This window comes from Sorex araneus, chromosome 5 (assembly GCF_027595985.1).
Source record: "Sorex araneus isolate mSorAra2 chromosome 5, mSorAra2.pri, whole genome shotgun sequence".
NCBI lineage: Eukaryota > Metazoa > Chordata > Mammalia > Eulipotyphla > Soricidae > Sorex > Sorex araneus.
Genome location: NC_073306.1, coordinates 121,080,510 through 121,103,069, shown reverse-complemented (window position 1 = coordinate 121,103,069; position 22,560 = coordinate 121,080,510). Strand labels below are relative to the sequence as shown.

The following is a 22,560-nucleotide window of genomic DNA, read 5'->3' as shown; positions in this document are numbered from 1 at the left end:
GTCAAAAGAGAAATCGCAAAGCATTTTTAGCAGGAAAAAAAAAAAAAAAGAGAAATCACTATGTGTCCAAACGTGTGACAGGCTGAAGCCGCAGCTGGAGGGGAGCTGAGGGCACCCGCCCGGGAGAGGCGAGGGCTGCCCTCAAAGGACCCTCTCAGCCCCCATCCGGCAGGTCGGGAAAGAAACCCAACTGAGCACTCGGGGTGACCGGAAGAAGAGAAACAAGAGAAACCGAGGGTGTCTGGGGCGGGGGCACCGGGCTTCGACTCCTGTCCACCACACTCGAGGCCGGGAGGCCAGTCCCCGGCACTGCCACCAAGTCACCAAGCACAACCCCCACGGCACTGCCACCGGGCACTGAGACATCTGGAACCTCCCGTGCATGTGTGCACAACCAAGTGTGCAAGCACCGTGGCCCCCGGATGTCAGAGCAGAGAGGACAGACACCGACAGCGGAGGGACGCGGAGGACAGCAGGAAGGGGGGCTGGAGAGGGAGCACGGCGGGCCCACCCTCATCCCCGGCATCCCACCCGGTCCTGCCAGGAGTGAGGCCTGAGCACAGCCCCAGGAGTAAGCCCAGCTGGGCGTGGCTCCAGGGCAACAAACGAAAGGAAATGATAAAGAATAAAAATAATAAAATAATAAAACAAAAAAAAAGGGAGAGAGAAAAGTTAACAAAAACTATTCTCAGAGAAGATCAATAAAATTGATAAGCCTTTAGCTAGCTAGACTACTGGGGGAGGTGAGGAAAGGGGAGAAGACAAATGACCAATATTATCTTAAGGGCACTGCTACAGAGGCTACAGATATTGAAAGAATTAACGGGAAGATATTCGTAAACAACTTAATCCCAATAAGTCTGACGACGAAGATAAAGTGAATTCCTTGAAAGACAAACTTCCAAGTTTATTCAATTAGGGGAAATATCATTTGGAGCAAATTAAAAATAATATTTCACCAACCTCTGAAATTTTCCGAAGAACTTTTCCATGATATGAAATTGCAGAGTAAGCTAAGCTCTTATGAGAAGGAGAGAAAAGTATTTGTAACCTAAATCTCACCACAGAGGGCTCCGATGGTACAGAAAACACTGCCACAATTAACTAACCGACAACACCCTCCAGCACTGGGTACAAAGTCTCACACCATCGAAGATCTGTGTGGACAGCAAGCAAGCACACGGTAAGCGACCCAGGACCATTCACTCTGAGAGAAATGACAAGCAAACCCACACCAGACACCTCCGCGTACCCACTTGGGAGGCTAAAGCAAAATTCACTCTCACAGCAGGGAGGAGCAAGCGTGTAGAGCGAATGGAAATCGCCGGCACTATAGGGACAGTGGGGACAAGGAACAGCCATTCTGCAAAAGAGATTGGCGGTGTCTGAGACATGAATGGTCCATCCATCAGAGGACCCAGCACTCAACTCACAGGTGCTTCTCCGAGAGAAATGAAAAGCGTCTTTACCTAGCGGTCTGTTCTGTGAATAATAATAGCAGCTTTGTTCTTCAGAGTGAAGAAATCAGAAACCCCAAAGCCCATCAACCAGTGAATAAATCTCAAAAAAATAGGAAAGAGAACTCTCGTATGAGCCAGCGATAGCACTTCTTGGCATCTATCCCCCCAGACACAGAATCATTCATTCGGCAGGACAGGACACAGACACACACCTGTGTTCAGTGCCGCCCTCAGTACCACAGCCAAGACACGGAAGCCCAACGAGTGATGGATAGAGTTGTGAAGTGCACACATGCGCGCGCGTACACACACACACACACACACTCTTATGTAAAACTTATATATTTTATATATATAAAAGTTTTTATATATAAACTTTCATATATATTATTTATACATATGGTGTAAACCATATGTATACACACATATATGTGACGTTTCATACATATACACATATGTGTAAGTAATGGAATACTATGCAGCTCTCAGAAAGGACAAAATCATACAATTTACTGCAACAGGGACGGAACTTCGGGATCTCATGCGGGATGAAGTGAGTCGGAATGAAGGCAGAGGCACAGAATGATCTCTCTCATAAGTAGGACTTAAAGACACGCCACAAGGTAGCAACAGAGAGCCCAAGGCAACATGAGGGTGGGATGGTGGGAGTGGGGACTGACACACACAACTGAGCTGGGGGACGGGGGACGAGAGGGAGGCGGGCTGGGCTCCCTGGGGGAGAGGAAGGGAGACACTGGTGATGGGTGTGGTGCTGCAATGATGTCCATGAGAAACCATTATGAATAGTTTTATAAACCAAAAAAATATATATATATATATTTTACTAGAAACAAGTGATCAAACAACTTCCCCCCCATAAAAATCAAGTACTACCTGGCAAGGAGCAAAAAGACCAACTCCAGCCCCGGGTTGATTACCGACACTTCCGTCGACTCAGATGTGACTGCTGGCTTCAGGAGGAGAGACCCGGCTGGGGACACAGCGAGTGCCTCGCACGAGTGCCGCTCTGGGCTTGGCGCCCAGCAACACCCCGGCACCCAGACGTGCCGACGGGTCGGCCACACGGCCCGGCTTAGCGGGCGATGCCACCGAGGTCCGCTCAGCACACACCGTGATGCTCTCGGCACCACAGCATCCCACACGCCTCTCGGGAAGCAGCCCTGTTGCTAAGCGACACACAGCTGTAGATGATTCCGGCGAGGCTCCCGGCAGAGCACACGCTACGCAATCCCACTTACAGGAGACTCAGGGTGGCCAGGAAGCACATCACTGGTTGCCCGGGAGACAGGGAGATGGTGTGAGAGGCGCCCAGGGCTCCCCAGGGGCACGGAAGCCCCTGGGGCTGTATGTGGGCATGTATGTGGGCATGACACACATACGCGTTATGAGGCTCGGGTTGACACAGATGGCAAAATCCATCTACTGTTGTATTTTAAGTGTGCCCGACCTACAGTGAAACCCACAAACTCCAGCTACGGGGCCGGCGGCGAGGGGTGAGGAGGCCCCGACCAGCCCCTGCCAGGTGCTCCTGCCTGGTTTAATCATCCCTTGAGGCCACTGCGCCTTCCTGTTTATGAGAGGGAGCACCAGCCTGGGGGGTGCTGTTGGAAGGATTGCTCCGTGCTTCGGAAGCGTTTCCCGGAGAACAGGTGCCAACAGCCCCTCCCCGTCCCAGTGAGGGGGGCGGTACCCAGGGCCCGCAGGGTAAGGAGACACGTGCTGGTGACCACAGGCACGAACCTGTCTCCCGCGCAGGCAGGCCTCCAGCCCTCCCCCCCCCGGGGGAGCACGGCGGGTTCGAGAGGGCTGGAGAGGATTCCTGAGTTCCTGCAGCTGAATCGGCGAGACGGAAAGGCAGAAGAAAAGGTTTTCCCTCGAAGAAACAAATACAGGACGAGCACGAACACCCAGCGTGGCCCGGACCTGCCCTGTCCGCTAGGGGCAACGCCAACACGGAGCAAACATTCAAGCAAACATTCAAGGGAATAAAAATTAAAGGTTCAGAAGGAAAAATACCCAGAATTGCCCCCCACCAAAAAAAAAAAAAAAAAAAAAAAGAAAAAGAAAAAGCTTTGAGACATGCTTACAGCTCAGAAGTGCGCCTGCGAACACTTATTTTACAGATGGATTACAGTTGCCTTTTGGCAGCTTTCGTTGTCAGAGACACTTTTCGTTGCGTAAGGAAAATCTTCCTGCAAAACCTCAGTGGAAATAAAGCGGGGTGGCTCCTGGAACACGTCTGTGGCCCCGCTTCTCCCGGCTCCCCCGCTCGCTCCTGCTGTGCCTACAGAGTTAATAACCAGGATGGATTTGCCGGGTTTTAGCTAACGCGGACGCCGAGCAGCATTTTCTCCGGGCCCCTGGGGTCCCGGTGGTCTCTTCTTCTAACTGCAACGGGGCTTTACAATAGAAGTAATCAACTTCCTGTCAACATTTTCAAGGAAAATGACACTGGGATTTTTCCCCCCTCTCCCACTGGCTTTGTTGTCTTCTAAAGCACAAAGGATACGGGGACACTCTGTTCCACAGAGCGCCGTGGAGGCAGGGCGGCGGGCGACTGGGAGTCGGGGCCAGAAGGAAACCTGAGGCAGCAGGGTCGCCTACTGCGGGGGGGGGGGGGGTGGGGTGGGCACAGAGATATGTGCAATGACGGCTCGAAGATTACAGCCAGTCTCCACCAGGCGACAAGGAGGGCAGGCTTTTGTTTGTTTGTTTGTTTGTTTGTTTGTGGGTCAAACCCTGAATGAATGACTTGAGGCCCTTCCTGTTCCTGGAGAGAAGATATCACTGGGCTACACTAACATACGACAGGGACAAATGGAGACGTTACTAGCGCCTGCTCGAGCAAATCGAAGATTGACGGGATGACAACTGATACAAGTTTGGGGGCCACACCTGGTGATGCTCAGGGCTTACTCCTCATTGTACTCAGGGATCACTCTTGGTGGGGCTGGGAGGGCATTAAGGGATGCCGGGGATCGAACCCGGGCCAGCTGCGCGAAAGGGAAGTGCCCTACCTGCTACACTATCTCTCCGGGTGTCTTATACGCCACCCTCACTTCCTGCCAAATTCTAAAGCATCTATTCCGCAACAAATATAATTGACTCATTTATTTTGGGGGTTATCCTGGCTCTGCACTCAGGAATGATTCCTGGCAGTGCTCAGGGGCCCAGATGGGATGTCGAGGATTGAGCCCGGGTCGGCCTCATGCAAGGAGAATGCCCTCCTGGCTGGGCTATCACCGCGGCCCCTGACTCTTATGTCCTTGAAGCAGACTCTCGGAATCGAATCCTTCTGCTAAACCTTCCCGTAAGTCGTGGCGTTCAGACATTTTTATTTTTCTCTTGACTATCCCTGACTGCCGTGACTCCGCGTGGTTCCTCCCCAGCACTCTGGCAGCAACCCAGCCCTGACACCCGCGCTGTACCCCGACTCCTGGCCAGAGAAGTGAGGCCAACACGCCTGGCGGGCACCAGAGCAACCCGTGCTGGCTCTCTCTCTCCCTTCCACTTTATTTTATTTTTAATTACTTTATTTGGGGCCACACCCAGCCATGCCCAGGAGTGACTAGCTCAGGGATCACACCTGGCAGTGCTCGGGGGTCCACACGGGGTGCCCGGGATCAAACCCAGGCCAGCTGCGTGTAAACCACGCGCCCTACTCATTGCACTACTGCTTGGGCCCCTCTCCCCTCCAGTTTAGAATTCGGCACCGCGTAGGTGCTCTGGGCCTCTGCCTCAGCTTCTCTCTCCCTCTCCCTCCAGACACGAGTGTGACAGGCCGAGAGACAGCACGGGGGGTTGGGCCCGTGCCTTGCACACGGCTGACCTGCGTTCGGTCCCCCGAGTGCAGAGCCAGGAGTGATTCCGGAGTACCACCAGAAGTGTCCCCCCCCCCCAATACCACCAAGGAGACATGCTTCTGAGGGTGGGGAGAGGGGAGCCCCCCGAACGCTGAGTCGCTCCCGAGACTTTTCCCAGCGGGAGCTCCACGGTAAAACAGCACTGCAGCAATCTCTACTCTTCCAAAATGTCTTCATCTGTCCTTTGGCAGAGAGAGAAAAACAACAAGAAAATCGCCAGCCCCCCCTCCACCTCCCCCCCTTATTGATTCTGTCAAGCCACGTGAAATCCAGACACTCAACACAGGACTAGGAAAAAAAACAACACAACAAACCAAACAGTCACCTGACAACTAGACTAACACCTCGAGGGATGGGAAGCCAGGGGGCAAGGGCGGGGGAAGGACAAAGCAGTGCCCGCCGGGTGGGCACAACTGACCCCTGGGAATACCCCGGGGATGAGGGACGCTGAGAGCCAGAGGTGCGGGTGTTTCACAGGGAGAGAAACTGAGGCTTCTGCTCTGATGCCCACCATGGGCGCTGGCCAGCAGGGCGGACAGCTGAGGTCCCGGCTCCCCTGGGGTGGCAAGATCCGGTCCCCACCCGGCCAGCGGCCTGACCTACTTCATGCTCGTCCCACTCTGCAGCCCGGGACCAGGCCCGGCAGGACACGGCGTCTCCATGCAGGAGGCCGAGCTCTCAGGCACTTGGCTTGCTGGTGTGTGACGCCTCACTCTCTGCGGGCCCATTGCCCGGATCTGCGAGAAATGTTCTGACCCACTGGCCCTCAGCAGCGAACAAAGATTTCTAAAAGCGTCTTCGTTCACTCGGAAAGAGTCACCGGGAGTCTCGGAAGTGTCCCCGGTCAGGAACTGGGGGCACAAGTGGAAGAAGGAAGGATCCTCGGCCCCCGGGAGAGTCCAGTCCAAGCCGTGCCAACAGGTGCCTCCCCACAGGGGAGGGAAGCGCAGGGTGTCAGAACCCAGGTCCTGCACTGACAGCGGGTGGGGGGTGTGAGAAGGGGCCGAGGGAAGCGAAGAAAGGGAGGAAACGTCTAAAAGAAGTTCAGCTCAACGGGCTGAAGCAAAGCAACGCTTTGCAGACAAGAGGTCCAAGGCCGAGGTTTGATTCCGGGACCACCTGACCTGCCCCCTCCCCCACGCCACTGGGAGGAACTCCTGAGAAACAGCCAGGGGCCTGACACCGCCAGATAGGGCCCCCCAATCTAGCAATAAATACGTGTGGTTTTAGCAAAAACAGACAAACAGAAGCACCAGACACATAGATCATGGGACAGATTAGAAAATGCAGAAAGAGGTCCTCACACAGAGGATAAACTGATTTCTGACAAAGGTGCGAGGAGCTTAATGAAACACCATCTTTGCAAGATAGGGTGCCAGAATTGGGCAACTACATGCAGAAATAACAGAACCAACAGCAAACGCGTAAATGTGAGACCAAGAACTGAAAAGTTATAGAAGGCACGAAAGCATTCTGATAGACACTGGGGTTTGGCAGCTTATATGCAATGTCCAAGCACAATGAATGCAAAAAGGAAGTAACTATAAATTAGACTTACGCTTTTTTCTCAAGGACACTTGAAAAATGAAGAGGTTGGCTACAGGTGTGGGGAAAACTATTTCCTAAACATGTATCTGACAGACTTGAATAAGGAACACTTACAATTAGGTGTTCCTTACAAAAATAGGGCTGGAGCGATAGCACAGCAGTAGGGCATTCGCCTTTCATTCGGCCAACCTGTGTTCGATTCCTCCGCCCCTCTCAGAGAGCCCGGCAAGCTACCGAAAGTATCGAGCCCGCACGGCAGAGCCTGGCAAGCTACCCATGGCATACTGGATATGCAAAAAACAGTAACAATAAGTCTCACAATGAGAGACGTTACTCGAATAAATCGATGAGCAACGGGATGACAATGACAGTGACTTGCTATGGTTTCTGGTTAGAAAGTAACCTTCCTTTCAAGGAATCTCACACATTAAAAAAAAAGGCCTAGTCCCAGGTCACTCTGGTTACATGGCAGTCTTTAATATCTCACAGACTTGAATAAGGAACACTTACCATTGAAGAAAATAATGCCAGGGTCCGGAGTGATAGTACAGTGGGTAGGGCGTTTGCCTTGTATGCGGCCGACCCAGGTTCAATCCCCAGCATCCCATCGGGCCCCCCAAGCACGGCTAGGAGTAATTCCTGAGTGCAGAGCCAGGAGTAACCCCTGAGCATGGCTGGGTGTGACCCAAAAAGGAAAAAAAAATGCCAGATGGACTAAAGGTTTAGAGCCAGGTCTGACCTTAGCAGAGATGTTAGATCAGGAAGGTTGAGATGGACACAAGAAGACACTCAGTGTCATCAGTCATTAGGAGAATGGGAATCAAAACCACCACTGACCTCGAGTGGCAAAATGTAAAGTCTGAGGGAACTGAGCGTAGAGTAGGAGAAGGAGCACTCAGAATTCCCAAGGCTTGCTGGCAGGATGTGAAAATGATACAATCATTTTGGGAAAAGAGTTTCTAAAATAAGCTTACATTTATTTTACCTTATGACTCGGTCATTCATCTGGTGGGCACTTGGAAATAAAAATAAATGAGAAAAGCAGAGAAATGAGAAATATATTTATCCGCAGACTTTTTTACCAGCTTTAGTCACAATGGCAAAACACGGTAAACCACACGGATATCCATCACCAGGCAAATAAATACACCAATTCTGGAATGCAGGAATAGAATACCACTGAACGCGCAAAGGGAACAAACTCCTAACACAAGCACACTACACCTCAAAGACAGTCTGCCGAGTGAAATAAGCCAAGCAATTCCTTGGAGTCAGGCTCCCTTCCTGATCTTGTGGGAGCCCGAGCAGCCACGCCCACACCCCAAAGCTGCCACCCAATTAATTACAGCTAAGCCTTCCCGATAAAAGTACTGAACTTCTGGGGGCCGGAGCGATAGCACAGTGGGTAGGGCGTTTGCCTTGCTTATGGCCGACCCAGGTTCGATCCCCAGCATCCCATCGGGTCCCCCAAGCACTGCCAGGAGTAATTCCTGAGTGCAGAGCCAGGAGTAACCCCTGTGCATCGCCGGGTGTGACCCAAAAAGAAAAAATAAAAAAGTACTGAACTTCCTGACACCTCAAACGCTACAACACTGATAAACCAGTAGTTTACGCAAATGGGAGAAGGCAACCAATCTCGATGAACAAAACTTGAACCCAGGAGGCCTAGCCTGTGAACCTGCAGTGTCATGCACCCCAGGAGCTAACATTTTACTTGAAATAAAATGCTCAGTTTGGGGGCCACAGCTGGCTTTGCTCAGGGCTTTCTCCTGGCTCTGCACTCAGGGATCACCCGGTGGTGCTGAGGGGACCAGGTGTTGCCAGGGATAGAACCCGGGTCAGCCATAAGCAAGGAAAGTGCCACGCTGTATTAAAGCATCAGCCCCACTTTAATTTTACTATTATTTCAAAAAAGTGTTATGATTTCATTGGGGCAGGGGCAAGACCTGGAAGTGCCTACTCCTGGCTCTGCACTCAGGACTCCCTCCTGGCAGACACAGGGGACCACACGGGGTGATGGGGGTGGAATCCGGGTCAGCTGCACGCCAGGCAAGCAGCCCACCCACTGTATTATCATTTTGGCCCTACGGAGCTCTACTTTAAATAAACTTAAAGTTAGCTTTAAGAATTAATAACTTGATTCAGTTACTGGGAAACTTTCCTTTGCTTTTGTTCCATGCCCTGCTCTGTCCAGGGCTAACGCCACGACCACATGGGTGCTGGGCATCAAACCCGGGTCTGCTGTGTGTAAGGCAAGCGCCTTCCCCACTGCACTATCTTGCCAGCCCTGGGGAATATTCATTTATTTACTTGTTTTGGACTGGAGCCACAGCACAGCGGGTAGGGCGTTTGCCTTGCACGCGGCTGACCCGGGTTCGATTCTTTCGTCCCTCTCGGAGAGCCCGGCAAGCTACTGAGAGTATCCCACCCGCACAGCTGCCTGGGAGACTTGGTGACTTGCACGTCAGGGCTGACACTGCTTCTCAGGGGCTGCCTGCAGCCTGTTCGCCTGAACTGTAAGGCCTGAGAACAACAGCCAGTGGCCGGGGCAGGAAAACGGCCCTCCATCTCCATAGCAGATAGCACCATTGAAGCTCTCGCTAGATCAGAAGAGGTAAATATTTTTTGTTCGTTTGTTTTCTGGACCACACCCAGCCGTGCTCAAGGTTCTCTCCTGGCTCTGCACTCAGGGATCACTCCTGGTGGGGTTGGGAGACTGCTGGAGTATAGCTCTAAACATTTTAGGGTAACTTTGGTATGTCCTTTCTCCCTAGCACAGGGAGCGTAGGCTTAAGCCTCGGGAGACACTCCCGTTCCTTTGTTTATCTGTAACCTCTTCTCTGTGCTCTCCTCCCCAATCAGTTAATAACCTTTCCCCCCTAGTCAGGTTCTATTAACTTGTAAGGTCAGATCCTTCTAAGAATACCGAACTTGTATTGTAATTTAAATACTGCTTTTCTCCGTTTTTTGCATAGTTTACCTTAAAGCAATATCCTTTTTGTTAGGACACAGGAAGACAGTTATTATTATGTTTTTGTAACTTGGGAGTTAACTGAGATCTCAGTTGCCCTTAGTTCCTAGCACCCCAAAAGCAGGATCATGATGAGGGACTGAATGGACCCAGGGCAAGTTGTGAGCTACCCTGGCAATGAAATGGGCCAGGCCAAGTGCCACATACTTAATTTATAAGTTAAGAGCATGGTTGTGGACAAACTCTGTCATGAGGTTACTGAATAAAGACCCTGCTGGGGTGAAGGAGACTAACTGATTTTGGCATATCGAGTATGCCATGGGCAGCTTGCCAGGCTCTGTCATGCAGGCAAGATAATCTAGGTAGCTTGCTGGGCTCTCCAAGAGGGACAGAGGAATCGAACCTAGGTTGGCCATGTTCAAGGCAAATGCCCTACCAGCTGTGCTAATCTAGAGAAGAAAAATAGCAGAAAAAAATGTCCAAGAAAGAGAAAAAGTAAGCACTGAATCTGCTCATCGTTAATTAATGCCAAAGAATTATTCCCTGTACTAGTCACTTCACAATTCAAAACAGAAGTTCGGCAGTCCGAGAGAGGTAAAGTTTCTAAGTCCTTGGAGCTCCCTTTTAATTGGGCTCAGGAATCTCGGGTTCTTGTTGGAATGATGCATATTTCCGGCTATTCGTTCAGCTCCCCACTGCTGCACATTACCAACCCATATGCTTCCGGAATACATCACTCCACATTCGCACTCAACCACCCAAAGCCACTGGCAAATCCAGACCTTTAAGAATATAAGAAAAGTTCCTGCCAAGGGTAGTTTAAAGGTTAGGAAGCCTAGGATGTCAAATGCATCTTCTCTGTGTGTTATTTGCATGAGAGAAGATGGGTCATCTCCACGAAAGGCCGGTTAATTAGAAGGGTAAACAAACAAAAGACCCAAGAGAATAAAAGCTGGCAAAACAGAGATGAACACTACAGACCCCAGAATAATTCTAATGCCTTCCCTGCCTAAAAGAAAAAAAAATAAAGCAATTACATAAAAGGCAGTCTTTCACTCAATCCAAAATTTGGGAGGCATTGAATAAAGGTTTACACTGTCACCACAAGCTTCTTCAGAAGAAGGTATTTTAGAATATATATCGATAATTTTAAATAGGGGGGAAAAAAAGTTTGAAGTACAAAAAAACGGTCACTGCAGAATCTGTTAAGATAGCGAAACATTGCAAATAACCTCAACATCAACAACAGAATACTAATGAAGCAAGCTTCTCTCGGAGTCCATTATGCAGCTTTATTGAAAACTCTCGTGAAGTCTGTGTCACAGCATGAGAAACAGCAAGTTAAGTTTAAAAAGAAACATTATAGGAAATTACATGTGTGGGAGGACTGAAAGTTGTTAAAAACAAGAAAACAATTATGGGGAGAAAAAAACTAGCAGAAACACTCTCCCCTCCCCCTGAAAGATGTGTGGGACAGCTAGGACAGTTTTTTTGTTTTTTGTTTTTTAAGTTTCTCTAAGGTAGGACTCTTGTCTTTCTCATTTCTGCATAAGCTACCACTGGACTTAGTACCTACCTTACCAGCCGTAGACTTTTGCATGTCTACACTCAAAAATTATGTGTACAACATAATTATGTGTACCAAATTTATTAAACTAACTTTTTCAACAAAGTTGCTCAAGAGTTTTCCCCAGAGCACGTGGGAGAAATTTAAGACACCATACTCTTCTTCAATTCCACAAAGAACACCCCTATTATATTTAGTCTGCCAACCGTGCAAACACGCGCTCAGATCTCCATATTTAAAATACCACGCCGCGCCACCTACTCCCCCCTCTTCCCTGTCAAATTTCTCAAAAGTTATCACTCTAACCGCCTCCCATTTGCTTCCATCTTTAGGATTCCGTGAAATTCGCTCCCATGAAATCCGCATTGAATATTTTAAAGGAGTACAGCGGAAATAATAAAATATACAAAGAAGGAGGATTTACAAGCTATTCGAGGGAGGGTACGGCGAAGTTCTAAAGCTGTCTTGGCACACCTCCGTGTCTGCCGTGCTCACCCCAGCACACAGGCAGGACTCGTTACTGAAATAAGGAAATAAGGCAAGAACACATGCGCGAAAAAGAAAATGTATGGAAGAGATATGCTCCTGCCAAGAATAAAAAGACAAGCGAGCACAGGGAAGAGACAGACCTGTGTCAGGTGTCAAGGAATCAACACAGTCAGCTTAGACAGGAATGGCAGGATTTACAGGGAGACTTCTGCCCTCGGTGGGCGGGTCAGATCACCGAGCAACAACCATCAGATGGAAACACAGCCTCCATTCACCTGCTCACCGCAGGGAAGATCCCACACACGTGCCCGAAGGCCTCGCCTTTGGTACCCAGGGAACTCAACGGAATCAAAGGCCCAGAGCCTGACTGTGGCTCGTGGATGGGGGCTGGGACCGCAGGGGGGCGGGGCGAGCAGGGACGGGAGGGGCGTACCTGAGCATGAGGTTCATCAGCTGCAGCCCCTCGCCCTTCAGGAAGCGCTCGCGGTTGGAGCTGAGCATCAGGCAGGAACAGAGGGAGTCGAAGAGGTTCTCCATCATCTCCTGCTCCTCGGCCGTGCTCGGGTTATGTCTCTTAAACACCTGTTGGGCGAAGACGCCGGGAGCCCGGTCACACTCAGAGAACCTCGGTCTCCTCAGCTGGCCACTTCCCAAGTCTGCCCGGGACTGAGGAAACTCTGGGGACCAAACAAAATCCTCCTCGGTTTCCACTGAAGGGATATGGAGCTTTGTGACTTGGTAAGGCAAATGGCCGCCGGTTGGTACCAATAAATACATAAATAAATAACATAAAAACAGCGCACTCAGCTGGCCACTGAGTCCACGGGGTGGCTGTGCTACAAGGAGGCAGATCTTTCTTTTTTTCTCCCCAAACCAACAAAACCGTTTTACACTGAACTGTCACAAAAAAAGCACTGTAGCACTGTCGTCCCGTTGTTCATCAATTTGCTCAAGTGGGCACCAGTAACGTCTCCATTGTGAGACTTTTGTTACTGTTTTTGGCATATTGAATACGCCATGGGTAGCTTGCCAGGCTCTGCTGTGCAGGCGAGATACTCTCAGTAGCTTGTTGGGCTCTCCAAGAGGGATGGAGGAAGTGAACCCAGGTCGGCTTCGTACACACACACACACACACACACACACACACACACACACACACACACACACACAAAAACGACAGAGAACTCCGTAGAAGACATCAGGCTAAGTGGAGAAAATAAACAAGCGCACAGCCCTGCAAGCGCTGCCTGGCCCCGTGCTGGCCACCAGCGGGCACTCCCTGACCACCAGGCCACAGTGCGCCCTGCCTCGGCTCTAAGTCGCAGGGAGACGTGGTGGAGAGTGCTGCCTGTGCCAAAGCTAACTTGGCGTGCGGCGGGGAGGCGTTTGGACGCGATGTGCACACTCGCACAGTCGCCTACAAAATGATCAACAATCTTGCGGGAACCAGACCGAGCGCCTTCCCGGTGCTGGAAATTGAGTTCACATTTCAAAGCTCTGTTTTCTGGGGCTGGGGCCAAGCCACTCTCGCTGCTGGCACCAAGACAGAGCTGCATGCAAACTGACATTCAGACACTCCCAACACTGCAGATTTTATCCAAATAGATCTATTTTCGGTCCTGTGGGTTTTATTATATTTGGGGAGGGGAGGGGGGCGCACAGTACAGACAAAATTTATAAGTAGAAATCCTGATGGTATTTTCAGCACGCCTGAACCCCCTCTCCACTAGATTTACATTTTTCACAGTGAGCAAAGGGCCATTTCCCACTTCTCTGCCCGGTTCCCAATACCACCTTCCTCTCCCAGCCATCTCGAGGGCCCCGACCCCGCTACGCCGGGCCGAGTGCCTCTCTCATTGACCTGGACCCCAAATCAATAGGCTGGAAAGGAAGTGAACAACATCGGGAGGGGGGTCGACTCGGCCCAAGGAGGAACACTGAAGCAGGGTGCGCTGCCCTTTGGGGCTGTCAAGTTCTAGATCAGAACCCCAAGAGAGTTCCTGCCGCACACACAGTGGTGCGTGACCATCAGGCACACGTGGCGAAGCAGTGAGGCACGTCCCTACCGGGTGGCCTCAACCTGGACGTTCCACGTGACTCGCCTGTCCCCGGCTGCGTCCTTCCACCTCCCACCCTGACAGCAGGCCACGGGTCTGCACGGCAGACAGGAAGCGGAAGGATTACTCACGGACAGCTGCTGAAGAAGCACATCGATTCCGTCCAGCTCCCCGAGCAGTTCCCTGTTTTCTAAAAGGGGAAAAAAAATAGAGGGAGGGAGAAAAAAAAAATGAAGCTAACTGTCAGATTTTACAGCCGTCTAACACAGATACATCAGCGAGCAAAATCAATACCGCTTGACAGAGTACAAAAGCTGCTCGGAGCGCGAGAGGGGGAGCAGGGGGGTGCCGGAGGCAGGCAAGCCAGCCGTCATCGTCTGCAGCCAGCCGGCTCAGACCCTAAGAGAACGCCAATGGCGAGAGGGGGCCTTACCGTCGTTGTCCTGCAGCAGGATGGACAGCACTTCACTGCAGTACAGCTTGTTGGCGTCGAAAGGCATCTTCGCCTGTGGGGGGGAAAGGGGAAATCGGGAAACTGTTCAGGGGCCTCATTTCTTTCCCTCGACGTTATTCCTCACAAGTAGCAGGATCTGAGTTGGAGAGAAGTCACAGCTGCGGAGGGGGGCGGGAGGGCAGGGCAGGGCAGGGCAGGTGAAGAGTGTATTTAAAGGAGCCGGAGCGACAGCACAGCGGGTAGGGCCTTTGCCTTACATGCGGCCCACCCGAGTTCAATTCCCGACATCCCATAGGGTCTCCTGAGCACTGCTGGGAGTAATTCCTGAGTGCAGAGCCAGGAGTAACCTCTGAGCATTGCCGGGTGTGACCCAAAAAGAAAAAAAGAAAAAAAGTGTGTTAAAAAAATAAAAAGCGTCTGCTCTTGAGAGATCAAATCAAGTTGCCCACTGTGAAACCCTAGACAGTCCTACCACACTCTGCCTCTCTCCCTCCCAACCTCCCCTCTTCCAGGAAGCCTTCCCATATTCCCTCCCCTCCCAAGTCTAGGGACTACGGGCTAGCAAGAGTCCATCTACATCAGCAGGGCAGTCGTCCAGAGCGCACACGCAAAGGCGACCTAGATGGACAGCTGAAAGTTCTGGATTCTGAGGACAAGTCACCTTACAGTCATCCGCAATAAAAGTAGGCCGGGACAAAATGGGGTTTGGAGGAACTTTCCTCAAGATAGTCGAAGCCATCTATCACAAGCCTACGGCAAGCATTATCCTCAACGGGGAAAAACTAAGGGCCTTTCCTCTGAGATCGGGCACAAGACAAGGATGCCCACTCTCACCACTCCTCTTCAATATAGTACTGGAAGTACTTGCGATAGCTATTAGACAAGAAAAAGAGATTAAGGGCATCCAGATAGGAAGGGAAGAAATCAAACTCTCACTATTTGCAGACGACATGATACTATATCTAGAGAAGCCTAAAACCTCTACTAAGAAACTCTTAGAAACAATAGACTTATACAGTAAAGTTGCAGGCTACAAAATCAATACCCAAAAATCCATGGCCTTCATATATGCAAACAATGAGGCAGAGGAAAGGGACATGAAAAAAGCAATCCCATTCACAATCGTGCCCCAGAAAATCAGGTACCTCGGAATCAGCTTAACCAAGGAAGTAAAAGACCTTTACAAAGAAAACTACAAAACGCTACTCCATGAAATCAAAGAGGACATGAGGAAATGGAAACATATACCCTGCTCGTGGATAGGGAGAATCAATGTTGTCAAAATGGCAATACTCCCTAAAGCATTATACAGATTCAATGCGATCCCTATAAATATACCCATGACATTCTTCAAAGAAATGGATCAAGCAATCCTAAAATTCATATGGAATAACAAACGTCCAAGGATAGCTAAAACAATTCTTGGGAAAAAGATGATGGGAGGCATCACCATCCCCAACCTCAAACTTTACTACAAAGCAGTAACAATTAAAACAGCATGGTACTGGAACAAAGGCAGAGCCGTAGACCAATGGAACAGGGTGGAATATCCCTACACACAACCCCAAATGTATGACCATCTAATCTTTGATAAGGGAGCAAGAGATGTGAAGTGGAACAAGGAAAGCCTCTTTAACAAATGGTGCTGGCACAACTGGACAACCACATGCAAAAAAATGGGTTTAGACCTTGACCTGACACCATGCACAAAAGTCAGATCAAAATGGATTAAAGACCTCAACATTAGACCACAAACCATAAGGTACATTGAAGACAAGGTCGGCGAAACCCTCCACGATATTGAAGATAAAGGTATCTTCAAAGGTGACACGGAACTAAGCAATCTAGTAAAAACAGAGATCAACAAATGGGACGACATTAAACTAAAAAGCTTCTGCACCGCAAGAGATACAGTGACCAGAATACAAAGACTATCCACAGAATGGGAAAGGATATTTACACAATACCCATCAGATAAGGGGTTGATATCAATGGTATATAAAGCACTGGTTGAACTCTACAAGAAGAAAACATCCAACCCCATCAAAAAATGGGGCGAAGAAATGAACAGAAACTTTACCAAGGAAGAAATACGAATGGCCAAAAGGCACATGAAAAAGTGCTCTGCATCACTAATCATCAGAGAGATGCAGATCAAAACAACCTTGAGATACCACCTCACACCACAGAGACTAGCACACATCCAAAAGAACAAAAGCAACCGCTGTTGGAGAGGATGTGGGGAGAAAGGGACCCTTCTTCACTGCTGGTGGGAATGCCGACTGGTTCAGCCCTTCTGGAAAACAATTTGGACGACTCTCAAAAAATTAGATATTGAATTCCCATTTGACCCAGCAATACCACTGCTGGGAATATATCCCAGAGAGGCAAAAAAGTACAATCGAAACAACATCTGCACATGTATGTTCATCGCAGCACTGTTTACAATAGCCAGAATCTGGAAAAAACCCGAATGCCCCAGAACGGATGACTGGTTGAGGAAACTTTGGTACATCTATACAATGGAATACTATGCAGCTGTTAGAAAAAAGGAGGTCAAGAATTTTGTAGTCAAGTGGATGGGCATGAAAAGTTTCATGCTGAGTGAAATGAGTCAGAAAGAGAGAGACAGACATAGAAAGATTGCACTCATCTATGGTATATAGAATAACAGAGTGGGAGACTAACACCCAAGAACTGTAGAAATAAGTACCAGGAGGTTGACTCCATGGCTTCGAGGCTGGCCTCACGTTCCGGGGAAAGGTCAACTCAGAGAAGCGATCACCAACTACATTGTAGTCGAAGGCCATGTGGGGGAAGGGAGTTGCGGGCTGAATGAGGGCTAGAGACTGAGCACAGCGGCCACTCAACACCTTTATTGCAAACCACAACAGCTAATTAGAGAGAGAAAACAGAAGGGAATGCCTTGCCACAGTGGCAGGGTGGGGTGGGGGGGAGATGGGATTGGGGAGGGTGGGAGGGACACTGGGTTTACGGGTGGTGGAGAATGGGCACTGGTGAAGGGATGGGTTCCCAAACTTTGTATGAGGGAAGTATAAGCACAAAAGTGTATAAATCTGTAACTGTACCCTCACGGTGATTCTCTAATTAAAAATAAATAAATTAAAAAAAAAAAAAAAGTAGGCCGGGAAGTACGTGAGGGGAGAGAGGCTGGAAGGAAGGCAACTGGGTATTCAGGAAGCTTATTTAGCCGAGTTGGATGCATTCATCACAGAGCAGCTCCTTCTGGATCTTTTTTTTTTTTTTTAATGCTGGAAATTTAATTTGAAATCATAAACCTTTCTGCTCACGTGTCACAATTGCCCCGCTATTGAAAAAGAAAACCGCATTAAATATGCAGAAACGCGTTAATATTTTAACACCCAAATTACTACCCACAATTCTTCCCCTGTCACATGCTCTAGCACTTAGGAGTTTCAGAGGGGCCAGGCAGACCCAGGACTCTCTTGGGTGCCCGGCCACACTGTCACTTAAGAGTGAGTGAGTGTGTGTGTTTGTGTGTGTGCAGGGGGCAACACTCAAATATCATGTCCCTTAAACAAGGGTGTAGAGAGAAGTCTCTGCCTCCTGACCCCAAGCAGCGTGGTACACTGAAATGTAGCAGCGATAATGACCGTTAATCAGCGGCAGCCCTGCTCACCCATCCAGGTTTTCAAAATGTCAACTGATTTCTGTATCTGGGACGGATGGGCGACGCGTTTATCTCGGAGCTAACGCCCCCACCACGCCGGCTCTGCCAGCACATTGATTTTGTACCCACGGAGGAGAGACAGGGGCCCCTTGCGAGAGGCCCGGCACCTCCTCGGCATTCTGCACACGTCTTCCCGCCAAGCCTCGGAGTACTCTGCAGGCTTTCAGGGGGCTGACCAGGTAGGCCCCGTCTCCGGCTAAAGATCTGTAAACGCCGGGTCCTAAGGGGAGTGATGGCAAGGCAGGCGCCCTGGGCAAGCTGGAGGCCGCCTTTCAGGAAATCCTGCATAACCGAGAGAGCTTAAGAGCCATTAGTGGAAATCTGATATTTTGTGTTCCCAAGGAAAGCATAGTGGCATCTGACATCTGTAGGACACTGCATGTCTTACTAGCTGGAGGTTCCTGTCTCCCTTTAAGAGAGGGAAAATATTCAGAACGCAAAGGGTGAGAAGCAAGGGGTTACCTTCAGCAGACATGAGCATTTGCTACTAAGACGACACACTTAGGCTGGAGGGACAGTGCAGTGGGGGGAGGGGGGCACTCACCTGACAAGCAGCTGGCCCAGGCTCGGTCCCCAGCACCATATATGGTCCCCCAAGCACTCCAAGGGTGCCCCCTGAGCTCACAGCTAGGAGTAAGCCCTGAGCACTGCCAATTGTGGCCCAAAGATAAGCAGAAGAAAAAAACCAAAAACTACATATTTCAATTGTTAGTGTATCACTGTTATCACTGTCATCCCGTTGTTCATTGAGTTGCTCCAGCGGGCGCCAGTAACGTCTCCATTCATCCCAGCCCTGAGATTTTAGCAGCCTCTTGTTACTCAGTCTTTCCCAATGATTGGAGGCTCTTTCAGGGTCAGGGGAATGAGACCTGTTATTGTTACTGCATTTGGCATATCCAATACATCATGGGCGTTGTTAGTGTATTTTTTTTCTTTCTTTTTGGGTCACATCTGGTGATGCACAGGGATCACTCCTGGCTCATGTACTCAGGAATTAGCCCTGGCGGTGCTCAGGGGACCATATGGGATGCTGGGAATCGAACCCGGGTCGATCGAGTGCCAGGCAAACGCCCTACCCACTATGCTATCACTCCAGCCCCTGTTAGTGTATTTTTAAATAAATCAACTCATATACAGTCAGTGGCTGGAGTTCTCTTTGGGGGGTGGGAGGGAGCCACACCAGCAGTGCTCAGGGTTAATCCTGGCTCTATAATCAGGAGCCATTTAGGAAGCCGGGGATTGAACCCGGGCAGGCCACGTGCAAGGCAAGCGCCCTCCCTGCTGCACAATCGCTCGGGACCCAGGGGCTAGCGCTCTTGTCGGAAACAAGATAGGCCTGACTGCACGGCGGGAAGAGACACATTAGGTCTCTCAGGAAACAAGCGCCTTTGTGTGGCTGCACAGCCTCTGTCCTTCATTTGATTTCATAAACTCCAGTGCCCCAGGCAGGGGGAGATTCTGTCTCTTTCACTAAATATTTATTGGGTCCTTGCTATCTGCAAGACAAGGAATTGAACACGACAGCAAACAGGTGAATTCACCTTGTCCGGGGTCAGGCGTTTCGCTCAGTCAGCACTACGCTAAGTCAGCACCAGGAAGACAGGCGTCTGGGATCGGGAGCACCCTGGGCTGGCTCTCTCGAGCACGGCGCGCCCCCAGCCCCAACCAGGTGCCGAGATATAAAGATTATTGACATGCCAAAGGGCGACATAAACCGAGAATGCCCCCTGATCTCTTGGTCTCAGCCCTTGCCTACCTCTTAGTCTCATGTTATATCTGAAGTGTAAATAAAGTATCTTCCATGAGAAGTAAATTTGGAAGTACCTAATACATAGCAGGTATTAGTTGTTTTTTTTCCTCTCCCCCCCACATCCCCGCCATGTCCCGAGTCAGAAATATCTGGGTCAGAATCTCAACTCTCATAGTTCCCGGCTATGTGATCTTGGCCAAATTACTCTGCCCTCTAGCCTGGTTTCTTTCCTGTTGAGTGAAAATAAACGGCCATTCTCTCATGAATCACTGTCTGAAATGAGCCGGGATATACGCCGCAGACACCCGAGCACTGAGACCCCCTTTTGTGAGAATTCCTGAAATTCCTGATTTTTACAGAAAATCTCAGCTTTTGCTTAGCGTCACTTCAAGTCGTTCTTCGTGAGCCCAAAGTAGGCCTAAGACATCAAAGTCATCATTTCATTATCGTTCACCCCCCTCAAAAAAAAAGTCTTCTGATGGGAATTCAGGCATAAAGGAGGACTCTAATGAGAAAACTAAAACAAACAGGTGCCATAACTGCCCAGCACAGAGCCAGGGAGGCCTTGGAACCCTTGGTGGGACTCTGAGGCCTTCCTTCCTATAGCCCCTCCCCGCGAGCCTTTTCTCCTCTGTAAACTGGGGAGAGCAGCACCCTTTTATTTTATTTTTTTGCTTTTTGGGGTCACGCATGGCGATGCACAGGGGTTACTCCTGGCTCTGCACTCAGGAATTACTCCTGGTGGTGCTCAGGGGACCATATAGGATGCTGGGGATTGAACCCAGCATCGTACAAGGCAAACGCCCTACCTGCTGTGCTATTGCTCCAGCCCCGCCCTTTTATTTTTTTAACTTTAAATTTTATTTTTATAAAGTAGTTCACAATCTTTGATTACACTTAATATCTGAGCACCAATCCCACCACCATTACATCTTCCCATCACCATATTTTGGATGTTTCCATCTTGAACTCCAAACCTGCTCCCAAAGCAGGACCAAAATAACTTATTTTTTATTGCTTGTTAACACAGTGGGTAGGGCGTTTGCCTTGCATGCGGCCGACCCGGGTTCGATTCCTCCGTCCCTCTTTGAGCACCTGGCAAGCTATCAAGAGTATCCCACCCGCATGGCAGAGCCTGGCAAGCTACCTGTGGCGTATTCGATATGCCAAATACAGTAACAAGTCTCACGGTGGAGTCGTTACTGGTGCCTGCTCGAGCAAATCGGTGAACGACGGGACGACAGTGCAGCGCTACAGTGCTATTGCTTATCATGAATAATCCACTAAAAGTGATCCAAAAAGGGTTTCTTAGAGGAAAGTGGGTTAAGACTGTTGTATTTCACCCAGGGGGCATTAGGCCCTTCTAGAGAAGATCACTAACATGTTGTTCAATGAGCAGCACCCGTAAGGGGGGTGTCTGTGAGGATCAGAAAGAATGCCTGTAAGACACAGAGAACACAGTGCTTTGCACACGGTGGAGACTTAGTGGCGATGATGAGGATAAAAATGGTGATGGTGACAACCCAACACCGTGGCCTGGTGGAAAGAAGTGAAAGAGACTGCAGGAAACGGTGGACCAGGTAGGCGGGAAAGAGAGAGACGAATCTTTCAAGTCCCGTCAAAGACAGGAGTCTCCGAGGAAGTTCAGTTCTGCTTTAATCGCCGCCAGAGAGGGCGGCCTCTGGGCTTACAAAATACCAAGCTGCCAAATGATGAGGACAATTAGCCAGGACAGGAGAAAGGAAATTCGTTCAGCGATGTCATCTCTTGGCCTTTGCAAAGTTCAGCCCAGGGCGTTCGGAGCTTTTGGGGTGCCTTCCACCCGGGAGCCCGGGGGGTCCTCGCTCCTCCCACTGGCAGAGGAACTCTGGGGTCATGCATTGGTCTGGACTCGGCAGGTTCTAGCCTTCAAACAAGATTAGACGCCTCCCCGCTGGAGGCTGCTGGTGTTTCCTGGGTTTTGCTTTTTTAAAGTACAAGACAATCATGCTCCCACCCGAAGCCGGGAATGGCAGGTTATTTCTGCAACTCACCTCTGGTCCCTGGAGCGCAGGGGACCGACTCAGACACAGCTCCAGTCCCGCACGACTGTCAGAGGGGATTGTGCCTGCACAACCCCCATGCCTGCCCACGAGGCTCGGCGTTTAGCGTCGCCCAGCTGTACGTGTGCCGAAACGGAGCCGGCTTTCGATCCGTTAGCTCATTACGTTGAATGTTCGCGACTGTGTTTGAAAACATCCAATTTAATTGGGAGCCCAAGAGAATCTTAATTCTGTTTCTCTTGAAAAGGACATGCAGAACTTGGGGGCGAGGGGTCACTTTTAAAGAGTTAAACAGCATCCTCATAAATTGGTTAAGTCCCCGTTTTAAAAATGAACTGTGGTGCGGTATCTCTCCCCGCCAGTTATCTGCTTATCCCCTAATTCATTTAATGCAATCACCCGCAATGGGCTTCATCCTCATTAGCGCAAATTAGTGACGTTTCATTTAGTGGATGAAGAGATCTATGAGTATCTCTCTTTACTGCTCGGCTACCAGCACAAAGAGGAAACGTGGCCGCGGGCCCCTCACTTAAGGGTGTCTCAAGAACGACTGAGTGACTGGGGGTGACCAGCCCGACAGCAGGGTTTTGGCCCTCGAGGTAAGGCTTCGGGCCTGAGGGTCTTTG

General features: G+C 50.0%; 1 protein-coding gene across 1 annotated transcript in view; it reads right to left on the bottom strand.

Moving 5' to 3' along the window:
• CTNNBL1 (catenin beta like 1) overlaps positions 1 to 22,560 on the bottom strand; it is a 185,939-nt gene that overhangs the window by 72,979 nt on the left and 90,400 nt on the right. The window contains exons 8-10 of the mRNA XM_004612494.3: positions 14,410 to 14,482; positions 14,108 to 14,166; positions 12,353 to 12,501 (exon numbers count right to left, since the gene is read on the bottom strand). Of these exons, the coding sequence (XP_004612551.1) occupies positions 12,353 to 12,501; positions 14,108 to 14,166; positions 14,410 to 14,482 (281 nt within the window). The remainder of the gene's footprint in view (positions 1 to 12,352; positions 12,502 to 14,107; positions 14,167 to 14,409; positions 14,483 to 22,560) is intronic.